The sequence below is a fragment of the Lepisosteus platostomus genome, chromosome 9 (genome assembly GCF_059453375.1).
Source record: "Lepisosteus platostomus isolate fLepPlt1 chromosome 9, fLepPlt1.hap1, whole genome shotgun sequence".
In the NCBI taxonomy this organism is placed as follows: domain Eukaryota; kingdom Metazoa; phylum Chordata; class Actinopteri; order Semionotiformes; family Lepisosteidae; genus Lepisosteus; species Lepisosteus platostomus.
Genome location: NC_142619.1, coordinates 15998322 through 16020086, shown reverse-complemented (window position 1 = coordinate 16020086; position 21765 = coordinate 15998322). Strand labels below are relative to the sequence as shown.

The 21765-nt window shown below is 37.0% G+C and overlaps 1 protein-coding gene across 1 annotated transcript in view; it reads right to left on the bottom strand.

Moving 5' to 3' along the window:
* The window catches only part of tbxas1 (thromboxane A synthase 1 (platelet)), a 132623-nt gene that overhangs the window by 43982 nt on the left and 66876 nt on the right, over positions 1-21765 (bottom strand). Inside the window, exons 5-6 of the mRNA XM_088646958.1 lie at positions 12458-12554; positions 7211-7327 (exon numbers count right to left, since the gene is read on the bottom strand). Of these exons, the coding sequence (XP_088503084.1) occupies positions 7211-7327; positions 12458-12554 (214 nt within the window). The remainder of the gene's footprint in view (positions 1-7210; positions 7328-12457; positions 12555-21765) is intronic.

The following is a 21765-nucleotide window of genomic DNA, read 5'->3' as shown; positions in this document are numbered from 1 at the left end:
AAGCAGTATTTATTTATATTTGTTAAACTGACCCCTGACATATGTAGATTATTTCCTTTTGATATATAATATAATAATAATTAATAATTGTTTACACTTATATAGTGATTTTCTGGACACTCCACTCAAAGCGCTTTACAGGTAATGGGGACTCCCCTCCACCACCACCAATGTGCAGCATCCACCTGGATGATGCGATGGCAGCCATAGTGCGCCAGAACGCTCACCACACATCAGCTATCAGGGGGGAGGAGAGCAGAGTAATGAAGCCAATTTATAGATGGGGATTATTAGGAGGCCATCATTGGTAAGGGGCAATGAGAAATTTGGCCAGGACGCCAGGGTTACATTCCTACTCTTTTCGAGAAATGCCCTGGGATTTTTAATTACCACAGAGAGTCAGGACCTTAGTTTTACGTCTCATCCGAAGGATGGCGCCTGTCTGCGTCACTGTACTGGGGCATTAGGACCCACATGGAATGCAGGGTGAGCGTTCCCTGCTGGCCCCACTAACACCTCTTCTAGCAGCAACCTTAGTTTTTCCCAGGAGGTCTTCCATCCAGGTACTGATCAGGCTCACACCTGCTTAGCTTCAGTGGGTTGCCAGTTGTGAGTTGCAGAGTGATATGGCTGCTGCCGATATATATACTGTATTTACCTTTTCTTAACCTCAACAGAAAACAAAAACAAAAAAACTGTTATTCAAATAGTTTGTTACAACCAAAGAGGATTATTCTTATTATTTGACTCTCTTTTTACAATTATAGTATATCTGTACATCTAAAATGAACCAACATCTAAACAAATAATGTAAAGCGTTTTTAAATTTTCTGAAATATATTTCAACAGTTATCGATTGTATCTGATGTAAAATACACTGTAGCTTTCTTAATTAGAACTCAAATGTTTTTTTTATTTTGTATTTTATGAATCACACTTTGTGCCATTTATTTTCTAACCATCCAGCCATTTTTAACGGCTTTATCTAAAACAGAGTGTCTGGGGAGTGAGAGCCTAACCTGGTAAGAAATGGGTACAAGGCAGGATACAACCTGTATGGTACATCAGTCCACCACAGACCGCATACAGATACTGTATGAATACACATTCACAACATAGCCACCTTTTCTAGAGGTCAATTAACCTACCAGTACTATATGTCTTGGACTGGGAGGAAACCAGAGCACCTGGAGGAAATCCATGAAAGGATGAATAGAACACACAAACTCCACACCGATAGCACCCCAGGAATTGAACCCAGTTCCTCAGCAGAGCAAAGTTTGTACTGCCACAGGAATTTCTGGCCAACTGATTGTACTTTTTTTCACAAGGTGTGAATACTCTAAGAATAAATCTAATTACCCTCTCCATTTAGAAAACATATGCCAGTGTGAATGATACACAAAGTTTAAAGGAAAAATAGTACATACATGAAAATGGGGATTGGCGTAGGGCTTCATCAAAAGTGAAGCAGTGGCATGTGACAGTAAATGTTCTATAGGTAGAGTTGGGGTCTCATGTCACTTTATGTTTACCTCAATGGTTTTGACCATTGCAAGCCATTTCTGAATTAAAACAAAAGTAACAGGTACAGTATTAGCCAAAGGCAGAGTCTACTGCTTTCACTCCTATAGTTTGGATGTGCCGCTTTATTTGGGAAGATTTGCTCGTATGATTTAAATTTTAACAAGGCCATCATTCCTGTTATACATTAAATGTACAGTCACATTTGTGCAATGGCCCAATTTTACAAGACACAGTTTAACAATTTAACAATTGTTTTTTATTTAAATTTTCAATGACATCTCCACACAACTTTATGATTTATTCACCATGCTATGTAACTACCGTATGCTACGTAAAGACAAAAATTATCTCAGAAAATAAATTATAGGGAAAACAGATGAATTACAGTTTATCTTTGAGGGCAGCGAGACAGGAAAGAAATATGTACAGAAATAGTACAGATACAGCAAAATGCTATTTGTTTATAACTGACATACCTGGTAAAACAAAGGAATAAAAATTGTTTCAGTTCCGTGAAACAATTAACCTAAAAAATACAAATGTAACAAGGAACAGTTTCTGATTTCCTCTCAGGACTCAAGAGCTAAAAGTGATCCTAAAACACAAAAAGTGCAAGTAAAGCTTCAGTAAGCTTAATTAATCAAAACTAAAACCCAGAAGGAACTGGGAAACACTGCTTCAGCACAATCTGATGAAAACTGTTTGCTTGTGCCTCTAACACGTTCTAGAAGCATTGGGCCCAAGCGCCAGTCATCTGACTGCATTTTGAAACAAGCATGTTTTGTAAGAATCTGTGCTTTTACCAGTCAGCAATTTCTCAGAACACCAACAGGAAATCTGTCATTTTTAATTAATCAAGGCCTCCTGACATGCTTTGGTGGAGGCAATGTTTCGTAGTGAGGATCATGTGCTGTTGCTGCTTAGCAACTGTTTGCCAAAGCCCTTCTAAGGGAGAGCCCTTAGATCTTCCTGTGGATTTTCACACCAGCCTGTCACTGCAATAGCCTCCAGTCTGAAACTCAGCAATGTAAACAGTCATTACTCTTCAGGAGGAGCCTTGTTAAAACAGTTTGTTATCCATGCATTAGAGACATGCAGCTCAGTCAATTTTGTGCTGAGATACCATTCTCAGGACAAAACATTTCACATTCTTTTAAATTTTTTAGCTGGTGATTCTCTGATTTTACAGCCACTTTCCCATGAATCTGTAAATGTGTTTATAACATTTCAAGTATGTCGTTTAATTAATGATTATTTTTGAGCCTCCTTTCATTTACAAATACTATCACATAAAGGTTATTTATAAGAATGTGATTACCTAGAGTTCTGGCTGATTTATGTGCTCTGTACTGTATGTTAAATTATAATTATGCTACAGTACATGTTTTGTGGCAGAGGGCAGAATAGTGGCTAAGGTTTCGGATTTCAATATGGAAGGTTGTGGGTCAGAATTCCTACTGTGGAGACTACTGCTTAACTCTTCAAGTAAGCAAGATACTGTATTTCACACTGATGGCTTCAATCCACCCAGTTTTAAGAAAAGGTAAATAGAATAGAGTCACATAATCTAAATCTGATTAATCCTATAGCAAATCAGTTACTCTACAAGACTCCAATATTAATGTTAACTTTACTTTATCTCTATATGCCATCAATCCTAACCACAATTCTTTTAAATTGAATAAATTACACAATTATTTAGTGTTTTTAAACACAATTATGGATATGTCTATATCTACTGCAAAATAGATGAAGTGTATTCTGATACATGTAAGTACAATATGTTGTTGGGGTCCCTTGTTTTGTCAAGTTTACAGTTGTGCTAGAAAGTCTGTGAATTTCTGCATAGATTTGACCTAAAATCTGATCAGATCTTCATCTAAGTCATACAAATAGATAAAAAGAACCCAATAAAACAAATAACCGAAAAAGGATATACTTTTTTATTCATTTATTGATCAAAATGATCCAACATTTAATGTCTTTGTTGGAAAAAGTGAACCTATGCTTTCAGTAACTGGTGCGACCCCCCTGAGCAGCAATTACTTCAACCAAATGTTTACAGTAACTGTTGATCAGAGAACTAGAGAAGTAGTTTACAACCTTCGACAGCACACTTTTTAGTTGACACAACAGGAATTTGCAGAGATGGTGCATATTAAAGGCTTTAACCCATGCATCTTCTTATCCAATAACTAGGAAACCCCCCAGAAGGGCACAGCACACTCTTTAAAAGGGAGGTTCTAAGGATAAGAATATCTACCGATTTTTCTTATCTGTTACTGCTTCTATTCAGAGCTAACCATTCATTAGTAAGAAAGCAGAGCAGCAGTAAAATTAAAAAGCGATACAGTTAAAGATTATCAAAAAGAGTTAAAAGTGGAGAATCAAGACAATTTATTCCTCAGATATGGAATTTCAGGAAAAACAATATGCGTTTGGAAGAAAGAAGAAGAAAAAATTCCCTCCTGAGACCTCTGGTTGCACAGCAGGTGAATGAAGAAAAAATCACAACTGTGAAGACTGGAAAGAGAAATGCCTAACACGAAGTCACTGATACAGAGAATGAATCAGAGTTTAATGGTGATGATTCAAATGGCATCTGAACACACAAAACATTGGTTGTAAACATTAATGATGATCAAAATCTGACAGACAGTGAAAACCTTTAAATAGAACAGTATTAATAATAATAATAATTGCTTACACCTATATAGCGCTTTTCTGGACACTCCACTCAAAGCACTTTACAGGTAATGGGGACTCCCCTCCACCACCATCAATGTGCAGCATCCACCTGGATGATGCGACAGCAGCCATAGTGCGCCAGAACACACACATCAGCTATCAGGGGGGAGGAGAGCAGAGTAATGAAGCCAATTCATAGATGGGGATTATTAGGAGGCCATAACTGGTAAGGGCCAATGAGAAATTTGGCCAGGACACCAGGGTTACATCCTTACTCTTTTCGAGAAACACCCTGCGGTTTTGAATGATTCCAGAGAGTCAGGACCTCAGTTTTACGTCTCATCCGAAGGACAGCGCCTGTTTACAGTATAGTGTCCCCGTCACTATACTGGGGCATTAGGACCCACATGGACCGCAGGGTGAGTGCCCCCTGCCGGACCCACTAACACCTCTTCCAGCAGCAACCTTAGTTTTTCCCAGGAGGTCTCCCATCCAGGTACTGACCAGGCTCACACCTGCTTAGTTTCAGTGGGTTGCCAGTTGTGAGTTGCAAAGTGAGTGCTGGCTAAGAATTAAGAATGATCTACTTAAAAAAAACAGTATGACTATTTCAGAAAGGAAGTAAGTACATTGCAAGAATGTATACCAGTAGAAGCAATAAATTACAAGGGGAATATCCACCTTTCAGATAACTCATATAATTCACATTCATCCAGATAATTCATATCTGTTAGTCATTATGAACTCATTAAAAAAATATTTCAAAATTAGATCATTTTTAGTTTTACTTACAATTTAGTGTGCTGAAACTGATTACAGATTTTTTTTCAGTACATAATTGTTAATGCTGTTCTTATAAAAGGTGTTCACTATTGGTCAGATTTTTATCATCTTGTAATGTAGTTGTTCTCTGATTTATATTGAGCTTGCACTCTATATACATTTATTATTTACATAAAAAAAATACAAAGACATCACACTGGAGTGTAGAGCTGATTTATAACACTGCAATAATTCTCTGAAGAGGAATTGGGGTCATTCTCACAATGATGCACTTCCCAAAGTCAGAGATTAGTATCAGATTACTAGAACTGGACTACAAATTTGCTCACTTACACTGCACCCAAAATTACTTCTGAGTTTTAGCTTTATAAAGTAAATCACATAATTATCAAAGTTCTCGCTGCCTTCAAGCATGCAACAAGAAAACTGCAGCATGGCAGAGCTCTGTGATAGCCTAATGCCATTAACAAGCTATGGAGCCCGAGTCCCAGAAAACCTCTACACAGCTGCCACTACTCAGACTCTCCCTGCCATGGTTCCAGTTATATTCTACTGCACAGGCCTTCCAATAAATGCTGTAATATTCCCAATTAATAACAGAAATTCAGCATCCATTCAGGTTGGCATACCTCACAGAAACACAAAAGAAAGTTCTGAACCCTGCAGATGTAAAACCAACCAGAAGACTGTGTCAAAAGACTGCACAGTGAATGATGGAATAAGTTGCTGAGAGTTTTTGCTTAATGCTTCTTTATGTAACAGTTGTGAAACATCCAGAATATAAATAAACTATGCTGGAACTTGGGAACACCTGTACACATACAGTATATACATTTTAAATGTAGAGAGCTAGTAACTCAGCTTCCCTTTAACGATTTGGAGTAATTACCTTTTAGTGGATCGAAATAATAAAAACAAATCTTTATAGATGGAGCAAATAAAAAGAGATAAGGAAAATTCTAAACTCGGGGGACATGAATGGTATGTCTATAACATGATGAGAAGGAAACTTTTGTGCTTATATTCAGTGCATGATTACTGAGGTTAATTAAATTTAAAGCTTGAAAATGTATTTAACAATTATTTCTGCAGGATTTTCCTGTTTATTACTCTCCTATTCCAGATACTTTCTTCTTGGAAATTATGATAAACTAGTAGGGAAATTATGACAAACTGGTGGACGTATCACTATACTGTATAAGAGTAATGGCATTCATACTTGACCTCTTCAATGCCAATAGAGCATAAGATGACTGAAACAGGACAGGATTTTAAAGTTCTGTCTCAAAGTGTCTGGTGAACACAGAGTAATAATTTTATCCTTTGACGTACCTGTTAAAAAAGTCAAAAATACCAAAAATGTGCTTCTCACAGAGTGGAAGCTTAAATAATACTGAACACCAACTCAACCTGTTGCCCATCTACAGTAGTTCATTCTTTTTCAAATTATTTCTGCAACTCCTTAAATATTTAATTGAGGTATACAATAGCAAGATCAGCATGCCAGTAAAGCTGAATCAAAGTACTGAAGATGCTTGTGCTGAAAGTGTCAAATGCTGATTAGCCACGTTCTAGACAGTGATTCCCAACACCAGTCCTGAATGATTACTGTGTCAGATGAGGTCTAAATCACTAGTGCTACTGATGCTTTTAATTGATCAGTTTATTTTTGTGTTGTTCATGATGTTTCTAAGATTAGTCCTGAGTTTTAAAAATTCCCTACTTAGAACATATTGTTTTCAACAACTTCAGTGTACAGAGTTTTTAGCTGTCATTCCTCAAATGTTCTAAACTTAAATTCTGACTAAAGGTTTATGATGAACAGACGTGAGAAACAGAAGTGGGAATGACCATGTATGACACAATCTCACCATCTTTGTTAGCTTAATTACTTCTGGATCTGTTGGTTACATTTCAGGCAAACACATCTGATTTCTGAAACACAAGATTTGTGCATGACTGACAGAAATTATAAATAGCCATTCAATGTTTTCAGAACTAAAAGATTATTGTGTTGGTTATTGCATTGTATACGGATTCTTTACAACACCAACAGATCATAATCATTTCCAAACGAGAACAGAGATCAGAATGAATCGTACAAAACTTCTGACCAACAGAAACAGTCCCAGTTTAGAGACATCTGCCAACTCTGTAATATTTGAAATAGTCTACTACATCTTAAAAACTGAAGAGGTTTAGGTGATCTTGCCTCTTTCATCTTTGCAGCGCTGAACGTGGGCGTCAGAATGCTACGGACTCTCTTCCATCTCTCGTCACGTAAAAACAGAATGCTCTCACTGATTGGCTTGGTGCTCAGCCTCAAGTGCTGCAAAATACAAAATATATTAAATCAAGCAAGTATGTGCAAAGACAGCATTCAAATTCTACCATGATTTTACATTACATTGTGAATGACAAATATGAATATATATACTGTATATATGTCGAAGGCATTAAAGCATAAGCGAGCTGCCCTGATTCTGGAGGCCTGCAAGTTTTTTAAGGCTGCTTTAAGTCAAACAGTAGAGATCTGGCAAGCATTTTCACTCTACCTATTCAAGCAAGTAACTGATCCATCAGAGCTATTCAGCTCAGCTGGAATGAAAGTCATAGGACACTAACGATCTCTAGGACCAGGACTGAGGAACCCTGAATTAAAGTTACATTATTAGGCTCATTTGCTCGTAAGTTGTCTGTATCCCATTTAAAACCATTATGCTATCTCTTTTGGTTCCAGATAAATGTGCTGCAATTACAGGATTTTTTAAAGAAATGTATTTCACTTACTGTAAATTGTTATCATCACAACATTTCACCACAACTTTTATAAACTGAATTGTATAGCCAGAGATTCAATCATTTTTTTTTAAATAGAATGATACAAATTTCACTCAAATGCAAAAATAAAACTGATATACTGACTGTATATCAGCAAATATATACTGTACTGTGAGGAACATACAAGATATACAAAATACTTTTCAAAAGAAGCAATTGATTGTCCATACACTTATATTAATATTCACATAGAAATTGCTGCCCCCAAGGCTTATTTTGTAAAACTTTCAAACTAATAGTGCCTTTTCAATGACTACCAAATCCAAAGAATTCACAGCATGTTTTTGTTATTTTCTTATTCCTATTTCATTTATTTGGAAAATGTTAAAGGCAGCCCAGCCACTTTGTCTCATTTGAGGAGCTCTGGTCTTGTTTTCCTCTTCGGACTGCAGGCCTGTCATATTCCCCTGTCAGTTCTGATACGATGAACTCAGAGGAGACATATGAGCACAAGCTGTCTTCTTTTACTTCTTACCCTTCAAATGTCCTTCACGTAGATCCCCTATGACCCACTTCAGTAACTCAGAACAAACTCTACTAGTAAAGGGAGTGAAATGAATTCACTGAACAGTTCACTCAGAGTTCTCTCTGAAGCCTCCCTAAAATTCCCCTGTCAAAGAAGCTCAGTTTCCACTAGATGTTATCTAAAAATCAACATATAGAGGCAGTAATATATTCTCTTCACTCTATTGAGCCTGATCAGGCTAATGACTCACATCTAGAATAGGACTACAAAGAACAGTGACCCAATGTGCTTACTGTCAGGAGACTATACCTACATTAGCATTAAACTTCAGAATGTGATTTTAAGTCTTATCAGAATTCAGGATAATAAGAGATAACTGGTAAGTTTGGGAACTATCTCACCATAACTCTTTTTTTACTCTAAGATTCCATTATGTAAATCCAACCATTATGAGAAAACTATATATTACTGCTAAAGGGTCACAGCCACCTGGAGCCTCAGAAGCACAGGACAGAAGGTGGGAATAAACCCTGGACAGGACACCAGTCCATCAGAGGACACACACAAGTACACTTTACAGATAACTGCCAGTTCAGTCTGTTTTTATTTTGTAGACCTAGAGAAGGTACTGTATATAACCATGGTCCTCAAGACATATTTTTGAGGTACTGCAGGAGTATGAGGTGCTGGTGTCACTACTATAGCCTCTCTGATTCCTTCATTCTTAGAGAGTTGGGTCCATATACTTAGCTTTAAGTCACATCCATTCAGGTAAGACAAAATACGTGAAGTACGCTGCGTCAAAGCCTCTGGAAGCACCCTGTAAAACCGCCAGGTGGAGCTGTTGCCAGAAAACGCCCGGTTTCGAATCCCGGTCACTGCTGAGGGACAATCTTTTTCCAATTAAGAATTTAAGTTGTATACTCTTTAGACTTTCAATAATTTTAAATTGTGTATAACAGCATGTTAATCATTAAACATTAAAAAGTCGGTATATTTTATAAAAGCAAGATTGCTCCGTTGGACAAAAGTACACAACCTTTAACCTTCATCATAAATATTTTCATTATGCATGAATATTTTTAAGTCTTTAACTTGGTAACTTACATGGGTTCTGGTTTTAACATGCTTGTTCTAACATTATTAAGCTTATATTGTGTACTTAAAGAATACGTACTGTAGGAAGATCACCACTTGCTATTAATGTAAAAAAAAGTTGTACTGATTTAATACCACTTGATAGTAATATTAATATGGAGTCTTGTAACTAAGCAGCTAAAATATTTTTGAAACATATTTTGGACATTTTGAAAACATTTTGACACTCGTTTTTTTTTTAAAAAGCTTGTATTGTTCTTGTAGTGGTAATGGAAAACATACTGTACAGTATGTTGAAACCGTACCATGCCCGTGAACACGTGTTACACCTTCAAGTAAGCCAGTGACTGCTGTTTATTATGTTGAGACGAGGTTGTGTAATAAAAACAAATAACAAAGAGTTATAGAGCAGACACATTGTGAATCGCCTCATACACTTGTTAAAATGTTCCAATTTTTATGCAATACGGAAGATATTATTAATAGTATTAACAATGAATGACCTTGGACAGGCTGTAAGCTCAAAGTATTACCATGGTCCACTTTCTTTGAAACCGTCCGCATCTGTTTAACTCATTCACCCATGATTATGTGAAAACATTTTGCCTGCCCTTTTCAACAACAGCTTAAGTTGCTAAGCGATGCGTTCGTGTAATGACTTAGGATGTGCCTTGCATGATGGAGGTCAGGGGTTTGAACCCAGCTGATGCCATGAGTTTCCTATTAACAAATAAACATTTCTTTGAAAAACTAAAATAGTAAATATTATTGACACTTTCTTGAATTTGTTGGTATTTCTAAATATCACAACACGTTCAAAGTTAAGTGAGTTAAGTGATTAATCTTTTCTATGAATACTTGCACTCGTTATCGCAGTAAAAGAAACGCATACTTTTTAGAATTTGATTAATAGGGAATGTAATATGGAATCGCGTACTGTATCTAAAGAAATTAATAACAATATAATTATATTCATTGATACGTCATTGTATCTTATTTTTTATTTCATTTTTAAAAATAAACACAAGGCAACCAGCAATCAAATGTCCTGTTTTTTCTTAACACTCCTTTTTACTTCTTAAACATTTGAAACACTTTAATTTTTTAAATGAAACACGCATTCCGTATATAAATAAAATTATGTTTTCTACAGGTGTTAAACAGATTACCTGGTTGCTGCCAAAATAGCACATAGATCTAGTACTTGGTGCAGTTTTTTTTTAAAACGTATTTTGAATTAATCGAATTCCAAGTGTGAGTTCATAAAGCCAGAATTACTTACTATCCCTACGTCTGCGAAACACCTGATCATCTACTGTAAAGCAGTTACAGTGCTTTGTGTATATTCCAATCGCAGCGGGGGCAGGGTGTGTAGGGAAAGGTTTAGACTGCAATTGAATTGGGGCTCTGTATTCTTCAAACCTGAAACATTGTTTTCTCCGAAAGCGTTTTCTTCCCTCTTTAGCTGATCTGTTGCTGCCTACGCATCCTTACACAGCTCCCTACATGAATTCTTGCTCTTGACTTAAAACAAACTGAAAGTAATACACTGATCGCGCTTTGAACCATTTGGTGCAGTGCTTTGTCCATTACCACTACAAGGACAATAAAAGTTTTTTAAAAAAAAAACGGATGTCAAAATGTTTCCGAAATGTCCACCTGTGATATTTAAGGTGCTTTGTTACGCGATTCCATATTCATATAACTATGAAGTGATGTTAAATCACTACAACATTTCTTTTTACAGCAAGTGGTGTTCTTACTACGCATTCTTAGAAAAGGATAAAACTTTATAACTTTTATGCAGTACACAATATAAGCTTAATAATGTTAGAACAAGCACGTTAAAACCAGAACCCATGTAAGTTAAAGATTTATGCATAATTAAAGTATTTATGATGAAGGTGGAAGGTTGTGTACTTTTATCCAACTGAGCAATCTTACTTTGATAAAATATACCAACTTTTTAATGTTTAATTATTAACATGCTATAATACACAGCTTAAAATTATTAAAAGTCTAAAGTGTATACAACTTGAATTCTTAACTGGAAAAAGATTGTCCCTCAGCAGTGACTGGGATTCGAAACCGGGCGTTTTCTAGTAACAGCTCAAATGCTGTACATGAGACGTTTAGCTTTATTAGCTCCACCTGGCGGTTTTCCAAGGTGCTTCCGGACGCTATTATCATATTTCAATTTGCATGCGGTATAGTGTGGTATGATGCGCCATGGCTACTGCGTTTTGACGCAGCGTTGTCAGGGAACCGATAGGTACAATAGGAGGATCCTTATGCATAACCGTGAACCTGTTACAACCTGTATGTATGTGCCCTGTGATGGACTGCCACTATATATGTTGTGTATGTATGTGCCCAATGCTTTCCGGGATACCAACCCACCATAACATTGATTGGATTAGCAGTTATTGAAAGTGATGTGATGTGACTAGACCTTTTTTTAACTGTTTTGATTATGGGCAGGTTTAATGGGCTTCAGAACCAGAATTACAGTTACATTCATGTAATATTTTTAAAGCAGTCAGTAATTGATGTGTTAATGCCTTTTATTATCTGTCTAGATGAATATTCAAAGGTTTTGGACTATTGGTGCATTATAGTTATTTTTGTTCAATCACATGTTAAAGTTGCTGGGCTCTTATACTGGGTAACATCAAACTGCTCAGGAGACAAACTGCTCAGGAGATTCTGATGCCTTTTACACATCTTTTGCTTCTGCAGCACTTGCACTGATGTCTCAGCAGCTGTCAAAGCTGGTTTCTAAAGCGTTAAGAGGTCACATGTATCTAAGCAATCAGCGTCAAGTGTATTCTGCAAGTACAGTATCTAAGTGCATTTGCATGAGCAGGCAAGAAAAATCTTGCTGGAGAACTGCCTGTGAAAACTTAAGTCTATCAGTGAATTGCATCACAGTATGAAAAATGAATTCTGAAGTTATTTGGATGAGAGATATGGAGACTATATAATCAGAATTTGATTTTAAAGCTGTGTGACATTTTTCTGTCTTAATGCTATACTGTGCTCTTTCTCACTTACCATTCTGTTGGGAAAGTTAGTGAAGTCCTTCACCAGGATCTGTTTGATCATGTCAGGCTCGGAAATTACAATGATGGGTCTTCGACCTAAATAATAACTAAAGGAAAACACACACAGCTGTAAGATAAGTCTAGGATTCTCACATTATGACAGCTAAGACACCATAATACTTCAGGGCATTTAAAAAAATAACATATTTGCTTCATTTGTATAATAGTCAATACATAAGAAAAGGTAATACTGTATATACTATGCATACATTTTCTCATCCCTTTTAAGAGTCACTTATCCATTTCAGGGTCATGGTGGCTCAGTGCCTGTCCAGGGAAGCAATGGGTACAAGGCAGGATACACCCTGTATGGGATGCCAGTCCATCGTAGGTCACACACAGACACAAACACGCACACTCACATCAGGGCCTTGTTTATGTAAGCCAGTTACCCTACCAGCATGTCTTTAGACTGGGAGGAAACCAGTGCATCTGGAGGAAACTCACACCAACTCATGCAAACTCCACACAGAAAGCATCCCAGGAATTGAACCCAGGACCCCAGCGCTGTGAGGCAGCAATACTATCAGCCTGTGCCACTATGCTGCAAGTTTTATATGCTTAAATGAGAATATTGTATCGAGAAATGGGTTGAAATCCTGTCACCCCATCCACATGAGCATTGTTAACAACATGTTACTCTGTTCTCTTCCCCACTGATAGCTGATGTGTGGTGAGCACTCTGGTGCACTATGGCTGCTGTCGCACCATCCAGGTGGATGCTGCACATTGGTGGTGGTGGAGGGGAGTCCTCATGACCTGTAAAGCACTTTGAGTGGAGTGTCCGGAAGAGTGCTACTGTATATACAGTAGGTGTAAGCAATTAATATTATTAATAAGTATTATTATTAGCTCTTGACATGTTATTAGCTCCACACTAGCTTCCATACTGAAAGAGTGGCACATCCGTCACTGACATCACAGTACATCTGAAGACAAATAGAAAGTTACAAGAGTTGCTGTTTTCCTAGAATAAAAAGTACTGGCCACCAAATTCCAACTATGCTGAGTTCTACTGCTTGTATTCCCAGTCACATTACCTGACTAGTGATATGACCCAATTTCAGGCTTAAAACATCGGCACCAAAGAGCCTAAACCACACTCAGAATGAGCATTTTATCAGTGCTATCTCTAGTTAATCTAGCCAACCAAGTGTAGGATTTAAATTAGGGTAGCACCTGAGCGAAACTTTATTGTAGCTTTCAACTGACCATCACGGAAGAGCTACTTACAGTACATAGAACAGCTACAGTCACATCAGACTGTTCAACAGAGTTAATATAATGGTTATACAGGTTGAGAATCCCTTATCCGAAATTCCTGGGACCGAAAGTGTTGCGGATTTAGAATTTTTTCGGATTTCGGTATATTTTTATATTTGCATCTATAAAATGGGACAGCTTGGGGATGGGACCCAAGTCTAAACATGATATCCATTTACATTTCATAATATACCTTATACATATACCCTGAATGTAGTTTTATATAAATTTTTAATAATTTTTTTAACATAATACCATCAGAAAGGAAGATCTGTCACCACCTACGATGTCATGTTTTGATTAAAAGGTTACAGTACATGTACGCCATTTGTATTTTATTTTTTACTATACAGGTATTAAGTTTTATGTAAGGTATAAAAACAAAGCATTGAATATGATTACAGGTAAATAAAATGAAAACTGAAAAAAGTCAGCATTTTATTTTTAAAGTAATGTACAAGTACAGGAAAAAACGCTAGTCAAGTTACAGGTGAAATTCAGATCTCACGTAAAAATAACGTTTTGTACTTACTGTACAAAAAAACTAAACAAAACATGATGATCACTGCTTACAAACTTGAAGATAAATGCAGCCCCAGACATTACAACTACATCAGGTCTGAGAAACTTGAGGGAGAGGGTACAGTACGTCATCGATGACATCACTGTGAGCTGGAAAGTTCGGTAAGTTATTTGTGGAATTTTCCATTTGTGATGTGTCATGTCAGCATTCAAAAAACTTTAGGATTTTGGAGGTTTTCAGATTTTGGAATTTCGGATAAAGGATTTTCAACTTGTACAATAAATATGCTTACACTTGATATAATGCAAATTCACTATAGGATTTCTCAGACTTCTAACATTGAAACTGCACTCTAGTAGGCTTGAGTATATAAAGGAATAAGTAATGGTTTATTTTATAAAGAGAAGAAAAAAACATCATTTTGGCTGTGAACCTTCTTCAGGAGTGAGCAAGAGAAGAAAGTTGGCATGGGTGAACAAAAGCAGGGAGTGGAGAGGAGGGGAGAGTGGACTCTCAGGTGGTGTGAAGCCAAGAGAGGTGGAGAGAGGTGTAAAGTCAAAACTTGCAAATGAATAGAGAGGATTAGAAGGAAACAAATCTGTCGTTGAGAGAGGGGGAAAGGTGTGATCCTCCTTTCAGGATAATTTTGGTTTAGGACTTGCAATAGGAGCTGAGAAACCCTTCTTTGAGAACAGAGACAGAGAGATCAGTATGATCATGGTCATGAAATGAGAAACTATGGGCTTGGAGAGATGTTTGATCCTCACAGCCCTGACATGTTCCCTGAAGCGGTCTCCCAGTCTCCTTCCTGTTTCACCAATGTATAGTAGATAGATAGGCATTTTCTGCAAGAGATGCACTAAATAAGATTGCTGGAGGTACAAGACGTCATCTGAGTGATCTGGAATTGTCCAGAGGGTCCCTGAATGAGTTCCTCCTCTCCACTCCTGGCTTTTGTACTCCCATGCTTTATCAGCTGCTGGCATTCTTTCTCACACCTGAAGAAGGCTCCACAGCCGAAACATTGTATTTCTTTTCTTCTCTTTTCAACATGGCAAAACTTTTACTTCTTCCTTTGCAGCCTATCCATGCTAACGCAGCTACCTACTAGAGCATAAATATTTACAAGCAAGTACACACTGTGTTAAGTACTGGTTGGCTCATTGTTATACTGTGAATAAGAACATAAGTAAGAACATAAGGAAAGGTTACATATGAGAGGATGCAATTTGCCTCATGTGGCCTAACGGATAAACTACCAGTAGACTACACCATTTGAGATCCTTGAGAAAAGGTGAAAGTACAGTACAGTATGTATGTTTCAATGGGTGCCTAAATGTTCTAGGGATAGATGATTGGTGCCTAAATGATGTACGTAGAGATAGATGATAAATCATTTCTATGATACGGCTTATAAATTACTTTCTTATAACCATGTATAAGTTAATGGAACGTTTATGTGAAAATTTATTTTAATGGTTTGTTCCAGCAAGCACAGAAAAAAAGTTTATGCTATGGTGGATTCTTTTCAGTTCTGAAAAGTGCTGTGTCTGAAGCCTATCGGTATGAGCCAAATTACTTTTTATTTTCTCTTCACTCATCAGAATAAAAGGGCTCATTAGATACAACACAACTGTACAAGGGTATGATGAAACTTTGCATTAACTCTTGCTTTTACATAAACTCTTAATCTTTCAGGAAAATAATGTTTATCACTACAAACCACGATTTGCAAGTTTACACTTCAAATTGGAATCTATGTTATTCACAGGTGTGCAGTTGTACTTGATCTTATCTAGTACTTGAGGAACCAGCTGCATAGTCTACACATACATCAACCACCACTGCTGATATGGCTTGAATCCAGACTTGTTTCTATGGCCTTGTGTAATTTTTCTTGCTACGCATTTGCTTAAGTTAACTGTAGTCAACAGGGTGTCTTGTTGGAGTACATGGCTTGAGTATTCCAGATACCAAATATGCCTTTCAATCTTTCCAATGAGGAAATTATGATGCACTCAAAACGTAGAGAGTAAACTTAACTTTAAACCATTACATACTTATTACCTGGGGTTGCAGTGAATTCTGTCATTCAGATTCAGGAAGGCTCAGAATATTTAAACAGTAGTAGACACATAGTAAAATAACTTTATGAACTTGAACATAAAGACTAGGAGTGATTCAAATAACAACTATAAGGTTGAGTGGTGGGTCAACAGGGCCTGTCTGCATTTTCTCATTCTTTCTTTCTGGGTATGGGGTCACTGATGTCAGTCAAGACATAAAGACACAACTGGCAATTCCAAATGAAGTTGGTGTATAATATATAAAATGGTGGTTCTGTTTCTTTTTTCAGAAAAACGAGAACCATGAATTAGTTGGTAATGACTATAAAATTGGCATAAAAAAGCCTATCCCTTTAATTCATATGTTACAAAACATGATACAGATTTTAGGCTTTAGCAACATGCAAGAAAATACTTTTATCTTGAGGGATTCTTACATATTCTTAACCACTCCTGTCACTGTTACAGTATTTGAATGAATTTTATAATTCACTGAAATATATTATGCAGTTTGTACAATAAAAAATAACCTATACACACTCCTGATGAGCATATTAAAAGCAAATTCCTAAAATAAGATAAATCTATGTATTTATTAAGTTAGTTGCATTATGCAGGAAGGATTTTGTTCCTTTCACCCCTGCAGACTACAGTTCCTTATATTTTCCCCACACCACATTGTTCACTTTAATGACATTCCAGTGAAGGAGGTTTTAACTGGAGGCAAAGAACTAGGATAATTAAGTTAATTTATAAAGGCATGATAATTACATATGACGCCAGTCTAGAAATCTCTGATGTGAATGTTACAAACCTCCTTTTCAGATGGGCATTAATGCTTCTTGTGCTTACAGAATATTACTGCAATACTAAACAAAATACTTTACCTCTTTACTGAAGTGTGAAATCAATTTGTCCTCTTAATAAACTTGGTTGTAATTCATCTCTACATATTACAGAAACAAAATCAAGAAGAACAAAAACATCAAATGATATAAGATTGTGAAAAATATCACTAAAACACACACTGTAACTCTACATCAATGAATATTAATATCATGAATCTGTCACACCTGATGAAGGCTTCACAGCCGAAACGTTGTGTTTTCTCTCTTCTCTTTTCAGCATGGAATAAACCTATTACTTGTTCCCATGAATATTAATACAGTAATGAAGCTTTAACAAAGCTTCAGATTCTTTGAGCTTCAGGGCACATGCCAGGCAATGACGAGTTACTGGCTTCTGGGATATAATCTGGGTCCTCAGCACCGCTCTTGAGCATTATCATAAACCACTATCATAAAAACATTGCAGCCTTTTTTGAGGACCATGTGTTAGCTTTCATCTTATGAAATCACTTTCTGCACCAACCCATCAGAGGAAACTCTCAACTGGCTCCCACTCTTACAGATGTTTCACAGTTCACTGGTTCTATAGAGGCTCAGAGTGATAGTGATGTCTTTCAGCACATAAAAAACTAACTATAAACTAACTATAGTGGCTGGGATTAACCATTTCGTAACTTAGAGAGAATGACAGAACTCACCCTTTTCAAATGGTGGCAGTTTTTGTACATTTTTTAATAAGGCCTATTTCTAACTGAAAATGTGCTGAACTGAACTTCATGCTCCTGTCTTTCATAATAAGGCATGGAAATTAAGCCCGATCACACACCATTTGTGGGTAAAAAATTGGAGAATATGAAACCATCAAGTTTATTTAAAGTTAACACCTAATCTATCTGTCATCCGCTTCAGTGTTCAAAGCAAGTTCTCTGCCATTGTGGTTTTAAGAATGAGGTTAAAAATCACATCCATGAATTGACCAAGGTACTCCCTTTTTTCTGAGTGTCTGGTTTTCAATAAGAAATTCAGCAGTATCTTTCCGAGAAGAAAACATAACAGTGAACCAAAAAAATAACAGTGAAAAGATGAAAGTACAGAGAGACAAGGATAAGAAAAACACACAAAGAAAATTTCTTAATACAGTACTTAGATAAAGAACAATGAAAAAGTATAGCACAGTGTGTAGTAATTGTCATGTAATCTGTATTTGATATATGTCCGTTTGTGTATGTTAAGGAGACAAACTGAGAAAAATAAAAAGGAAAGGAACATGCATGGCATGCCTACTTTACAACCGGCTGGTAGGTTTTCTGGAAACGTTGACGATTAGCTGCCTTAAAAGCTAATATCCAGCTTTGCACTACTAACAGGATATTTACAGTAGACAGAGAATAGAAAGATTTACAATAATTAAAAAAATGCATATTATCAACTTCTAATGATAATATAGCTAAGATGAGGGAATTAATTTAATGCAAGGTGGACAATCTTGCAAATTGAAACTCTTCTAAATGACTGAATTTAGTAGTGCATGACTAAAAAATAAAATATTCGTGTACCTTTTGACATAGAGTAAATGAAAGGAATACAGTAATTAGCAAACACAATATCATAAAAAACATGAGCTTTTAGTACATAATTCTTAATAGTTCTGTAATGTTTATTTCTTAATGTTTTAAACTTTTCTTTTACATTATAATAATCTCTTTCTATACGCAAATTTACCTTTCGTGAATGTGAGTATCCGTGCAAAATTTTACTGTATGCCGTTTTACGCAATCTTGCACGATTCCCAGATTCTGAGTATCCTCATAGAAGTATCTACAGTATGAGCTGTGTTGCATTCTGACATGACGGTTTTTTCCACGAGAAAAGGAGAGAGAAAGCAACCATGCAGTCTGATGTTGTGCTTTCTCAGTCAACCTCCTTTGGGAGGGGACCTATCCACTTTCCCAGTGTTCTGCACTTATTGGTGTACATACTGTAACTGTATTGGGCTTTTATGTTATTGATATTTGATTCTATAAAGAACTGTTTGTGATTTCCTAAATAAAACTGATAGTCATTGGTTAACCCCGGCGTCCTGGCCAAATTTCCCATTGGCCCTTACCAATCATGGCCTCCTAATAATCCCCATCTATGAATTGGTTTCATTACTCTGCTCTCCTCCCCACTGATAGCTGATGTGTGGTGAGCGTTCTGGCGCATTATGTCACAACAGATGGTGGTGGAGGGGAGTCCCCATTACCTGTAAAGTGCTTTGAGTGGAGTGTCCAGAAAAGCGCTATATAAATGTAAGCAACTATTATTATTATTATTAAATAATAATAATTTATTAAATCAAAACGGCTCCTAAGTATATAAGAAGGCAAAGAGTCCAGTATTGCTTTAATATGTCATGAACATTATCTACATGTGTGTCATCACAGCAATAAAGTTAAGAATTGAGTCAGAACCTCATTTAAAAGTCATCTATCAATATTATTTCTAAAATATATTGTGATGATTTTCCTTCTGATAATAATTTTACTTTATTAAAGGTGAAAAACTTTACCAACAGCGAATTTACCAGGTGTGAGGTTTTTAAGGAAAGGAAGGAAAGTTCGAAAGGGATTGCTGTACATGTACTGTAAATATGTTTAACTTCTGCATATGTACTTTACCTGTTTTTTCACCACATTTGTCTATTAATGGCCTATTCTGTAAAACTGCACAAACATATTATGTTTCATTCTCAATTTGTTTATTGAAATATTGAATGCAGTTTTGTTTGTTGATCAAAATATTTAAGAAATAACCTATGCTGAACCATAAAGTTCACAATGAATACCTTATCCTTCCACAGAAATAAACTGACAAATAGACTGAAGCCAAATATTCTTCAGATATGCTTTCATTTTTAAAATCATTATCTCATTCTGCTCAGTTATGCTGAGCAAACCTTCTTTGCATGGTAACAGTAGTAGACCAACATAAGAGAGGGCTGAAGTTATAGCTGACCAGCAACTACAGGCTGTTATACAGATGGTGTGAATGACGCTGTCATCCTACTCACCACTGGGTGGAGTGACCAAAACGAGTCATAGATTGGCACTGCTGCCTCAATCTGCTGAACTACACATGCCTTCCTTCTCAGGGAAGTTACAGGGGCAGAACCAGAGTACCCCATGGCCTCTCAGGAGTGGTTGAGGAGGTGTCAAAGGCTTCCAGCCCAAAAAAAGGATCAGAAATCCACATCAGAAGTCCAGTCACAAGAAGGAAGAGTGGGAGGAACACAGTCCAAACCCTGTGTGCCCTGAGCTTGCAGCAGAAGAGGAGAGAAAAGAGCCATACGGAAAAGTTCCAGAGTCTAAGCCTATTTCAGAAGATGAGCTGAAGGAGCTGTTGAGCATCCATGACCACAAGGGCATATGTGCTCCTGGGATCTGCTGCTGGGATCAAATAATTGGAAGAATGCTACTCTTTTCGATGCTCTCCAGTGGAACACCAAACAGAGATCCAGCTGGGTAAAGTGCTGGAATACTTGCAAAAATGCACTATATTTAACCTGCAAGCTTGACTAGTGAGGTAATGTACAGCAGAGGAAGAGCCTGCAGTCTAAAATGGCAACACCTGAAACACAGATCAGCCAGTTGCTGTTTATTGACGCTGAAAGCAAAAGCACACTTCAAAAGCAATTGATTTAATTCAAGAGTTGGAACATCTTCGAAACTTTAACCACATCTTTCAGAAAGAGCTGGAAAATTTCAACCTGGAGTGCACCAAACTGACTTGTGATTTGAAAGAAAAGAGTATGGTCCTGCAGATTAACAAACAGCAGGCGAAATACCTGAAGTCTAAAATGGCCAGTTGTGAAACACAAATCAGCCAGCTGCAGACCATCCAGACTGAATGTGAACATCCATTTAGGAAGAAACTGAGAAGAATAATGAGCTAGAAATGGCCCAGCAGGAGACACCCACCCTTTCTGAGCTTCAGCACAGGCTGAGAAGTGCACAAAAAATGTAAGTGAAAGAAAAGGGTGCGCAGGCAGAAAATATTCAGTTTCAGCTCAGCAAGGTACTATCTGAAAGTAGCTGGAAAAGAGCACCCTGTCAACAAAAGCACTGGTAGAAAATAGCCAGAGGGAAGAAAGGAGAAAACAGAGAGAGAATATAGTATTGAAGGAAAAAGCTGAACAACAAAATAACCAAATCCAGGATCTCTCACAGGTAATTTTACAAGCCAACAAAGCACTGGTATCTTCTGAAAAGCAGTGAAAAGACTTTCAGAGAAGTATACCGAAGAGTCCCTAGAGTTTCAGCAGCCTATGACCCAAGAGTTGAGACCCAAGTGTCTAGAGGAGAGGAAGAAGGAAGTGCAGTGACCTATGACCCCTAAGTTTCAGGTACCGAAGGAGATGAAGCTTCTGTCATCAAGACCTCAGACAGATAAATATGTATCTTAGCCTGAGCCTTCTATGAAAGATGCTCAGGATAGATTGTCATTGCCACCTTTGTCCAAACCTTTAGGGAGAAGGAACATGATAGATTATCATTATTATCTTGAGCTGAAACTCCAG